General features: G+C 38.9%; 1 protein-coding gene across 1 annotated transcript; it reads left to right on the top strand.

Annotated features, from left to right (window-relative positions):
- The first annotated feature begins 2,298 nt into the window (after positions 1-2,298).
- On the top strand, positions 2,299-9,126 carry LOC138021525 (forkhead box protein O1-like). The gene is made up of 2 exons (XM_068868422.1): positions 2,299-3,116; positions 7,897-9,126. Exons 1-2 carry the CDS (start codon positions 2,388-2,390, stop codon positions 8,110-8,112), a joined length of 945 nt encoding a protein of 314 aa, XP_068724523.1. The 5' UTR covers positions 2,299-2,387; the 3' UTR covers positions 8,113-9,126.
- Positions 9,127-12,071: the final 2,945 nt, after the last annotated feature.

The following is a 12,071-nucleotide window of genomic DNA, read 5'->3' on the forward strand; positions in this document are numbered from 1 at the left end:
TGTGACAAATGAATCGTGAATTCTGACTGCTTTAGGTAATAACCGGAGCGTAAAATATAAATTATCCTCCAATCGATGCTGTGCTTTGCGCAGCCCTTCAAGTTGCACCCAAGCGTGCACATGTCAAACTTGTTCGCTGTTAATCATTTCGCAAAAACGGAATTGCATTACGGAAGTGGTTGTGCTGAGAACTTGAGTCATAATCGGAAGACATTAACTTAGCAGATATTATTGAGGTTTGAAATGATCACGCAAAAGGATCTAGACCTGAATTGCTTATGATTTCCGATTCATTGTTTTCTCTCTTTTTTAATGGGCAAAATCGGCCAGAGTACGTGCCTTATACAAGGCATTCAGAACAAGGTCATGTTTTGGACATGCAAGAAAAAATTTATTCTTCCTTTTTCCTCAGCCATTTAACTGTTTACTGAGTAGTCAATTTTCTCGAATCATTAAAAAATCCATCGAGAGAAGTGCATTAGTCTGACTATATCACCCATTCCGCAGTTCAGATGATGTAAAAATCAATAAAAATTGCATCTCAACTTTATCATTATACAAGTCATGGTTAATTTTATGGACATGCATAATAACTGTATTTTATTAATGTATTAAAACGCAACCATATTTTACGAAAACTGATCCTTGAAATTTTGTCAAAATCTTTAAACTCCAGTCGATAATCATAATTCACAAAAAAAAAACCCTGAAGCGATACAGCCCTGACATTATGGTCAAAGGAAGCTCTACATGATGTGCTTGTTTCGAGATGTAAATTAACAAACTTGTCTTTGATGTTTTACGCCAATCGCCAGAGATTACTGATTTTGTTTGCCACAGAGCTTTGCGCGAGCTGAGTGCAAAGCCCTCGTTTATTTTCTTTTAACAACTTTAAGGTATCTGGAGCCAAAAACGAGCAAAATACCACACTCAAAATTTCTCATTTTGCCCTCGAGAAAACTGGTTTGGCTCCATTTCAGTGTGCAATCGAAAGCGCAAAGCTCGGAACCTCTAGAACTTATTTTTCTGTGCTTATTGTATTTTGCTCACAAATGAAACATGATTTATCAGAAAACTGAATGAGCGATCCAATTTCTTCACTTGGTCGCAGTCCTATCTCTATTTTATCTGTTGAGCTTACCATTGGGGTCTATTCTGGTCAAATCACAGTTTTTTTTAATGCTTCAATTAAAGAATATAAATTTACGCGACTGAGTTCAATTACAGCAAAGCTGCTATGAAAACAAAAAAAGCTAATTGTATACAAGTATAACAAGTAGTGAACAAATAAATGGCACTGGCCACATGCAACAAGCTTCAAATTCGGTATTTATTAGGAAGACAATTTATTTTAAGTAAAATTGTAATCCTTTTGTATGAAAAAGATTACTGCTGATATTGGCCTAATTAGTCACGAGACAAAAAGTGGTGTTGCACAACCTTGAGTTAAAAACCCTTGAGCCATTTAAGAAGACTTATTTTATTATCATGAGCTATGTTCCTTACAGCCATGACAACTTAAAAGTGTTACAAAGTGCTCAATACACAACTATAAACAAACGAATAAATCCAGTGGCCATGCTTGAAGTGATTGATAGCCGAGGTCACTCGACTGAGCGTCTTATTAACAAGCTCACAAATTATTCACATCAGTGGCGCATTTATCAGCAAATTAAAACGATTTCACTTCCCTCTGTTTGAATGAACTCTCTTGCAACAAAAGATCCACGCAAAATCGGCGCGTTGGCGGAGATCGTCACGACAAATGGTTTATATCAGCTGCAGCACAGCTTGCAATATGGGACGACTTCAATTTTAGATTCGGTTGATAACAGCTTTACAGATTTTTTTCAGCGTTTTCAACTGAGAAAAATGTTCCCAAAGATTAGCGTTTTGTTTTGCTGGATACCGACAGCCATCGCATAGTACCCGCAAATAGCATCTAACGCAAGTAGGTAAATGTTTACTAGGGGCTTAGTCGTAACTAAGATGCTGTTCACCGACTTCGAACTAAACGTGACTAAATCAAGTCGAAAAGGGCGCTATTGTTAAAAAAATACCAATAACAGTTAATAAATGTGTCGGACTTTTGGGTTATAGTTAAAATTTAGGACATGGATCATGAGAAAAAGCCATAAATCCATGTTTTCGTTCGCTTCTTAGTGCTAATTCGACCGTGACTTCTCATTCTTTGAACCTAAGAACAATTACCACTGACGTCATACATCAGCTCGGTACACGTCGGAGATGAATCGAGTGACGCCATAAGTGTTTCCGGTAATAGCTCGACTATGAAAATAAAGCTATATCAACTCTCGTAAGATTTTCAGAACGACTTCATATCCGTAACGAGCGTTTGGCGAGCAAGAGCTAAGGCAAAGCAAGCCATGTTTATTCAGGTTCCAGAATCAGTCAGCAAATCCCTACAGCATGGACACGTTCCCCGAACCCAGATCCACTATCCTGGATCCTCTTTGCAAACTCAAGACACTGGAAATGCTGTTATGGTGAGTAACTGTGCAGTGCACGATTCACGAGATTTGTTGCTTGGAAGAATCGGCTGCGGCTGCGGTACAGCGCAAGTTCGACCTGTGTTAGACCCCGGATGGCTTTCATGGCGACCTAGATTTATACCCACCCACGAGCAACACCGAATGTTTCGGGGAGTTTACAATAACTTGCCGGCCTTAGCATCGCCGCATGGCTCAACGCCAGCGCAAAGAGGCTTAGAACTTAAGACGCGCCAAACTTTTCGCGCTGAAGAGAAGGGAGTGTCGGTGGTACAGGACGATGAACACAGCGAAGAAGACGAGATTGAAAATATAGAATCTCCCCGATCATACGCGTCTTCTGAATCGAACAGCAGCCGAGATGACGCTATGGTAAACTTGACCCCAGATCTACTGAGTACAAGAGGAGGGCAAGCACCTGTGCCTAAACCTCGCTCACAGCAGGTTAACCCCTGGGGGAAGGCTTCCTACTCCGACTTGATAACTATGGCTATAACGTCCACCGATGAAAACATGATGACACTGTCAGATATCTACGGCTGGATCGTCAAAAACGTTCCCTATTTCAATGACAAGGGAACTTATCTATCAGTACAAGGGTGGAAGGTAAGCCTACAAATTTATACGTCAATTAGATTATTAAAAGCAAAAGATCCAATTTGCAAGACTTGATAATTCCAGGAATAGTCCAATGTATTTCGATTGTCATTCTCCAAAAAAGCTAGACTTTTGAATTTAAATCAGCGACAAAAGCGTTAAGAAAAGACTAGAAATTTAAGCCTTTGCAAAAGAAATATTTTCATATACGCCTTTAATTAGTAAAGAATTTGATTACAAAAAATGGAGAGGAGTCGTTACTGGTTTGAAATCTCTCTGCAAAGTTTCTATGATGGATCAGCTTACATACCATAAAGAACAACCTGACTCATCCCGCCAAATTTAAAACCCCGAAATGTGTGATTCCTTGCTCCTATTTTGGTGTGTTGTAACAACTATTTTGCTTTGTTAAAGAATGTCGATCAATTTGTAGCAATCTCAGAAAGGGCGAGGCTCGTTAAGCTGCGACTGTTTTCAGCTAGCAAAACAAGGCAAATATCGGAAGGAAATTTCGAAAGAGTGACTTAAATCGAAAGGCAAATCACAAAAACTGAAGCTACAACGAGAATGTAGCTTTTAGTGACATACGGCCCCGAAAAGATTGAAGTTGGACTATGTAAAGGTGATTCTGGTGAGCGATCCAGAGAGGACAGTCGGAGTCCAACATGGCCCTTGAGACTGATGGCCAAAGTCACCATGCGCAACGTTCAGTACTTGTGCGTTCATGAGTTCTAACTGTGCTTAACGACTGCAAATATAAACAAACTTTGACCTTCTAATGAAAATTTGGGTGAAATCCAAACCACTTTCACAATGTGAAAGGATACATATTACTCTTTGGGCGATGATCGACGTGACCCCTCCATTGCAATGCATTGACTTCGAGCCTCGCTTAACCACCGTTGTCTTAACTGTAGTTCAGTGAGACCGCGTTTCCGAATACCATCTTCCTTCCTCATCCAGCTGGTCAGAAAGTCTTCCTGTATCGCTTGTCAACTTTGGGATGTTTTTTCCTCTTTGTCTCAGTTTACAAACCAAGGGAACAAATCGAGTAGTTTCACTGACTCGGGCAGCCCTCACGAATCCTTTTTATTTCATTTGTGCACAAACAGCATGACATCACACTTCCGCAGCGTGACTTTTCTTCTTCCTCAAGTTAACGAATTCCTTATTATTATTATATTTTTTTTTTTTGAAAATGAAAGGATCCCGGCTTTTTAATGCTAAACTTATAAAACATGCCATGCTTGGTATTTTAAAGTATAGCCCGAATGAAACTGACCCTTGAAGATACGTTCAGTTAGTTGTGACTTTCAGGAGAGAGCTAGCTAAATACTATAATAGGCTATGAAAATATCATTTTTGTAATAAGCTATTCCCGTACGGACATTCTCTTTTTCAAGACCATGCAGCCTAGCTGACACGTTCACAGTGCTAGCGTAGGTGATGAAGACACTGAGGACAATTCCCCCTTTAAATGCATGTTGTATAAAATTCTCCTTTATAGTAATGAACGCGGTTACATCGAAATATCGTTCTAGAAAGATCTTCGCTGCCTCCGGCTGTAATATAGGGTCATCTCCGTCATTATTAAGGAAACGAAATGCTTATTAATTGACGTTATTTAGGAACAAGAAAGTCGCTTCCGTGAACGAAATAAAGTTAGGAAAATGTCAATGTTGGTTATACATTTGGCTCTACCCAATCCCTTGTCTTCGCCGCAATGAAATGAGCACCTCTTGTAACTAATATGACTCAACACTCGCATGAAACGGCATCTCAAAGAAATCTAGTTTTTCGACCATCACGCAACGCACAAATAGCAGCATCAGTGGATGTCGGCTTCCGCAAAAGCGCCAATAGACGTAATTTGGAACAAATCGAGAACACATTAACAAATTTAAAAAGATTTCGTTTCAAAATAATGGCTGAACCGGTTGGTAAAAAATGCGGAAATCCTTTATACGCATTTACTAACACGTTTGTAATATCAAAATAGTACTACCTTCTTGCGCAATGATCATAGTTATTTCAAGCTTTTGGAGAAATAAAAATCCAACCCCGCCGTTGTTTGTTCAGCAGTTAATTGGGAGTTAATGGGTGTCGGAATAACTGTAACTTCTACTATCTGCAACTACATCAGATTTATATCGATTTCAACCTTTAAGGACGCGGACTTGGTTTGTGCGGTTGAATCAACCGGAGAGCTATTAAAACTTTTTCGAGTGATTTTCATATCGAATTTTTCATTAAAATTACTTCTGGAGATCATGACATAGTAGATATAGATGCCGCCATCAGTTTCTGACCTTTCCATCTGATGATAAAAAGTCGAACATTCTGTAAAGCAGTCGAGCTTCCTTATATGTTTTTATACTTTCGATCAGTCATGATGTTGCATTACATTTTTCATTGGTGTGAAACACTAATAGGACAGACAACTCCTCCCTCATGCGAGCTGTTCTGTAACTTCACAGACTCAAAGGGTGATTGTGTGCGAGAATGACGAATTTCAAGTTAACCAGGCGTGCTTGAGACAATACTTACTAGTCAAACGTGTGTTCTCTAAGCCTTTTTATGTCATTATAAAACACAAACGGAGGAGTTTGCGCTCCAAGTCAAATCCCGTGAAGTGCTTTGAAGAAGGGACCAACGGCCTTCACGACAAAGAGAGGCAGCGTTTTTCCTTCGGGTATTGTTGGTCTGAATAGATTTGGAACCAGCAACTGAATATGATCATGAATTTCCTAACCTTTGATCGAGGCGGGACGTATCCTGCAGTCACGTTTATACATGAAACTGCAGAGCTACTTCTTATCATAATAGCAAGAAATTTTCTTAATAAGTCTATCTCTTTTTGTTCGATATCCATAGCTGGCAGGCAAGAAATGCAGCTTAAATCAAATAAATTCAAGTTTTGCCTAACAAGGCAGCACGCCTCATTTTCGATGTTTCTGTCTACACGTATGCGATGGAGGCGCTCGAGAGACTTGGCTAGAAGCCTTTATATAATGCTCCGTAGAATCGATCATCATGCTATTTTCGTTTATAAGTTGCTTAACAAATATCTCAGGCTCATTCAGTCCAAGTTTCACTCAACAGGGACTTTCATGGTTATTTTACAAGATCAAGAAATGATATTCCCAAATCCTGCGTTACTGAAAGATGAGGACACTAGTCCTCACTTAATTTGTCTCTGTTATTTGGAAGGAAGCAGATTCCTTGGCTCCTTTTAATCGTCGTCTGTCTAAAGCTACAGTAATGACTTTTTCATAACGTGTTTTGAATGCTGCCGCCAGAGTTTTTGTAAGACCTAAAAAAGAAGACCGCCTCAGTGACATCCTGAAAAGCCTACATTGACTACCTGTACGTGCCCGCCATCCAGTATAAAATGCCATTACTCGTTTATAAAAGTAAAAAATGGGTGAGCTTCAAAGTACCTGTCTGATCTCGTCTCAGACTATACCACCTCTCGCAGCTCACGTTCCACAGGAAAAGGATTATTAGCAGTCCCTCGCACGAATTCGAAAACGTACGGAGATAGAACATTTTCGGTGGCCGTCCTGAATTATGGAACACTTTGCCACTAGATCTTAAAACAGCAAACTCTGTAGATATTTTTAAATCAAATCTTAAGACTTTTTCATTTAAGACATTTTATAGTGAATAGTGAATCTGAACTTATGTATTTACCTATTTTATCTTATCCTGCTGCTTGAGTGCGTATAGTTTTATTTTATGTAAAAAGCATAGAGACGTTTTGTATTATGCGTTTTTAAGAATGAAATTATTATTATTATTATTATTATTATTATTATTATTATTATTATTATTATTATTATTATTATTATTATTATTAAGTTGAATTACTTAATTGCGCGTAGCTAGGTTTCCGGTTTAGTCTCTCAGTTTTATTTGAGGACCTTTCTGTAAACCACTTCTTGTGACGTTGGTTTCCTCAATAAAGATAATTACTACTATTAACTTTTACCGATTTCTCTCAAAACGCAAATTTTCACCGCCTAACTATTTTACCGGTTGTCATAAGCTCGATGCTGAATCTCCCTAAAATTGGCATCAATTTTTGCTGAGAGCAGATTTCAGTGAATGTTTATGTCTATTTCGTAAGCTTGGGTGGTCAAAAAATGTCAAACTATTCAGTTAAAGGGATTATCCCACCTGGTATTCTTAAAACTCGTAAGGTGTAGATTTCCTTTATAAGGGGGCGTTCGATTGACCCTATTCCCGAATAAGAATACGTGGTGTGATGATTTAAAACTGTATGTTTGGCGTTTTAAAGCAACAAGGATAGTAACGATATGTTTAAAATAGCATTCTAGCGGGTGTTTGACAACTTTAATGTGAATCTCCGTGAAAGCGAAGGACTTCTAACTTCTATTCCTTGTATTCCTATTCCGGAATACGGTCAATCGAACACGCCCTAAGTGTATTACAATCACGCTTTTTGGCGAGTCATGAAAAGTGTCGCGAAACACTCCATGGGCATTCCTTTTACATCACACAACACTGTTTTGTGAGTCATGAACAAAGTGTCACGAAACACTCCATGTGCATTGCGTTTTAAATCACACAACGCTGTTTTGCGTGACATAAAACCTAATACATTGTAAGGGATGGGGAGGAAGGGTCTCATCGCGTGAAGTATGAACCTAGAATAAAAGGCAAGTCTGCGTATGGCCCTGTTACGTAAAAGATAAGGCAACATTTATGTCGAAATGTTCATGAAGCAAAACGAACTCAACCTCGATTGTTTTTTTTTTTTCCACAGAATGCTGTTCGCCACACGTTATCCCTGAGAAAACGATTTGTGCGTGTCCCAGATCCAACGCGTCCATACAGGTCGATGTGGACGATTTCCGAAGATCATAAGAGAAACCACATGAAAACCGTCAAGTCAAGAGATTCAAAGATCCGGAGAAGAAGAAGCAGCGAGGACAGACAAGGAAATAGCCAACCTATGGATTTGGATGGCTCCTTTTATTAAAGCTTACAGTCACGTGGTTTTCTTGCCTTGACTGGCTACTTTGAAACTTTGTAGAGAGTACTTTTGGCGGGAAAATCATTAACGCCAATGAAGTGTGAAGTGTGAAAAAGCGTGGAGTGGTCCTAGGCTTAAAAGAGCCGCAAAACACTTTGTCTTCCGGTGACGGCATTGGCAAATTAAAATAATTTACAAAAAAAGAGAGGAAAATTTAACTTTCGTTTTGGTTAGCACCGGCATCAACATGCGACTTTTTTTTTTTTTTGACAATAACAGAAACAATGCCAAAAAGAGTATACCACATTCAAATCCTTGCGAAATGATAGAGTAGTTTTCAGTTGTGTGCCAAAAGTAAAATCACGATAATTTTGGCTTCCTTGATTGGCTTGAAAATGTTGCATTTTCGATCACTTGGCGCCAATATGCGTCCACTTTCTTTGCGATATGAGACCGTTATAATTGGTGTCTGAGTCTGCCGCTATTGGTTAAAGCTGATGAAGTAGGCTTCGGTTGTGGTTTTGCGACACTCCACTGAAAACAGCTGTACTACTCAATACCCATAGAAATTCATGAACTCAAACTGAAGAACACTTGAGAATTGTTCTCAAACTGCGACTTTTTAAAAATATTTTCGATAGTTTACATTTGAATCCATACGTCGTATCATTTACCTTAGACAATCTTATTTTCCGCCAGTATTAAGGGGTTTACTGATACATTCTTAAAGGTATAACGAATGCTCTGTAAATATAATTTAGTTTCGTATATAGCCAAAGGCTAACTATAAAAGAAAGTATATTTTTGTTACAAAGCTTATATTGATAGAAGGAAGGGAATTCAAAACAGATTATTCCTGTATCAAAGATATGTCTATATAATGTGAAATATCATGTAAAATTATAATTATTGTTATATGGTTGAAAAAAACATTACGTTCAAAGTGAAACTCAACGTTATCTCATTGCTAAAGGAGGATTAATTAAAATCTCTTCCAGTTGGCAAGAGCGCAAGAGGGAAGGGGTGTGTAGTGATTAAAGGTGGCAGTCAGCCGTAGGAAGATAAGTAAATATGTAGTTTCCTGGTCAAGTATGTTTCTCAAATAAATCAATATGGCGAAGCGTCAATCCCAAAAGCCTTTGTAGGGAAACGTGATTTACTTAGTTATAACAAATTCCCCCCCCCCCTCCCCCGCCTCCCTCTCCCTCCTTCCCTATTTTAGAAATCCTCATTTTAGAAAAATCAACAAGTAACTGAACATAATAAACTAAGGCGTCAATACTGATGAGCTTTTCGATAAAATCGCTGCACGGCGAGGTTTCCGTACTCTTAAAACTGAAGGACTCTTAACGCTCCAGTTTCGTGGGTGAAGGAGCTGGAGGTTTACGGAACTGAAACCTGAGCGGGGTCTTCAGTGGCTTTAGCTTCTCAGCTCTGGATAGGAGTGCTTGTTAATGTAGTAGGTCACTGCATTCTTAATTCACTCTTGATAGTGGCGCGTGCTGGTTGTGAAACAGGATTGTGTTCTTCCAAAGATCTGATCTGTGACTGGAGCGCGAAATGCCAGAACTTACTTTCTCTGACGAAATTTGGTGACTCCAAAAGGAATGGCTACGAACTCAAGTTGAATTTGTGACTAGTTCAGTTCCGTTGTGATGAGTATTCTGGACGAAGAGGCAACTGGCTGCAAAGAATCGCCAAGCTAATGTTGGAGCAATGCATGTATCTCCGACACCAAGAGAAGATGCGTTCGCACTGCAAAAACAGTTTAGAACCGGGATCATCAGAGCACAAAGCAGCTCTTAGATTTTCAAGAAACGGCCTTTTCCAAGTTTTCCCGTTTCCGTTACGTATCTTTACGAAGTAACCTTGAGTTGAGGCAATTTATGCAAAATCTGGTAGAGCGGTCTTCAAGTGAGTGTCGAAAGTAATTAGCGAATTGCTTTGGTTTTGCATTACTTCACTCAGTGATTGAATCAAAGTTCTCGCGCCATTTTTTCAACCAATCAAAAGTAAAACCAAAACCAATCGTGGCTTACGCGTGCACATTTTCCCGCGCTTAGTGTCGGCTGCGTGAAATTACTTCGAGTTTTGATTGGTTTACTGGATTGTGAGTTTTGATTGGTTTACTGGATTGTCTCCGTCCATTTTGATTGGCCAAAGTAATTACTTTGGTTTTGGTTTTACGACACTCGATTGAAACTCGCTCTAAAACTCCGCAACCTTGCAGGTGATATTGCTTCCTGCATGGCCAGTACTCTTACCCTAACCCCAACCTTAATGCTAAGCATTTAAAATCAGTGCCTAGACTTAACAACCACTGGGGTTTTATAAAATACTCATGAAAATTTTAAGCTACACTAAGTTCATCCACTCACCTCTAGCTACCTCCAAAACCAATTTACTTGCAAATATATTACACGCACTTGCTATTAATTGATGGTTTTTTGTTGATGTTTCTTAATTTCAATTATTAAAAACTGGATCATTGGATAATGCAATTCGAGAGTTTTGATTGGCTAAGCCATCAGGGGTTATGAGCCATTATACCATGATCTACAAACAAGGCAAGCATTTGCCTGATTTTTTGGGCCTTTTTATTTTTATTGTAGTCTAGTTTTCTATATTTTGGGAGCTTTTTAATAAAACAATTATTCCATTCGCGCTTATTGGATATGGGATGATTATAGCCAACTCGGCGCTACGCGCCTCGTTGGCTATCTATCATCTCATATCCAACGCGCGCCCATGGAATAATTGTTAATGACAACTTAGTTTAAAATAAAATGACCTAGGTTAAAATTAAAATTTACCTGAATTTAAATTTAACTGTACCATTGATCTATTGATCTATCTTTCCCCAGCACAGTCAAAAATGGATTTATTTTTAGGTACACCTTGCGCGAGAAACAAAAAAAGGGCTGACAATTTTAACCAATCAGAAGAAGCCATGTCAAGCGTGACTGCTTCTGCCATGTTTTTTTCAGGAACATGACAACTGATTTTCGCGAGATCGGGTATTCTAAAAATAGATTTATTTGTCACTGAGCTGGAGAGCCCACCCAATGCCATAACAACACTCTCCTCTAATTCACTCTTGAACTCACCTAGAGATCCTTCGCCGGGTCTTTCAGCGATTACAGGAATGCAGCGTGAAGTTGAACCCCAAAAAATTTCACTTCTTGCTTGCGGATAAAGTTGCATATGCAAGTTTTACTGTTTCTGCGGTTGATTTAGGGTTAGGCATACTGTGCATGATAACCGATTCTACCTTTCTTTCTCAGAGCTCTTTAAAAGGACATTTTGCATTGATAAATATCCTTAGGAGGGTAGGGGGCAATAATATTGAATTATCTTTTAAGGAATAAAAGAACTGAATCATACATGATGTGTTGTGGATTCTTAATTTGCCTAGTTACTTGCTCTATATTTTGCTTACTTCGACTTCGTAATAATCAAAAGCAAGTGAAAACAAAACTTTGAAAAGTCAGGAAAAAGGGTTTCATAATCTATTGATCAGAAGCCATTTTGTAGGTTCTTGTAAGTGTTATTCAGGCTTTTGAATTATCAAATGAAATATTTGGTTTTTTTTTTTTGGTTTTTTTTTTTTGCTGGGTCTGTTTGTAGGGATAAACCAAGTTCTACAATTTGAGCAAGTAGCACATGAAGGGGCGTTTCCTTTTCCATTTCATTAATTTTCAGCGGCACAAAATCCTGAAGTTCGAACTTCTTCTTTTCTTCATCCATTTCTGGTGTATGATAACTGCAGAAGGCAGACTGAGGGGTGCCTACAAATAGCGCTGATAAGCAATATTTAAGTCTAAGCACCCATTTCAAATAGTCCTGATAAACAGTCCTAGCACCCATTTTAGGGCGGTTAGCCCCCGGGGGGGTACTCCCTTATAAGGGCTTAATGGAGACGTGCGGCCAGCCAGGGTATGTTTTTCGGGATTTTTGTCTTGAAC

This window comes from Montipora capricornis, chromosome 10 (genome assembly GCF_036669925.1).
Source record: "Montipora capricornis isolate CH-2021 chromosome 10, ASM3666992v2, whole genome shotgun sequence".
In the NCBI taxonomy this organism is placed as follows: Eukaryota; Metazoa; Cnidaria; class Anthozoa; order Scleractinia; family Acroporidae; genus Montipora; species Montipora capricornis.

Coding starts and splice junctions, on each gene's coding strand:
- LOC138021525 (XM_068868422.1), top strand. CDS start 2,388: ATGTTTATTCAGGTTCCAGAATCAGTCAGCAAATCCCTACAGCATGGA. Junction 3,117..7,896: donor TATCAGTACAAGGGTGGAAG/GTAAGCCTACAA, acceptor TTTTTTCCACAG/AATGCTGTTCGCCACACGTT.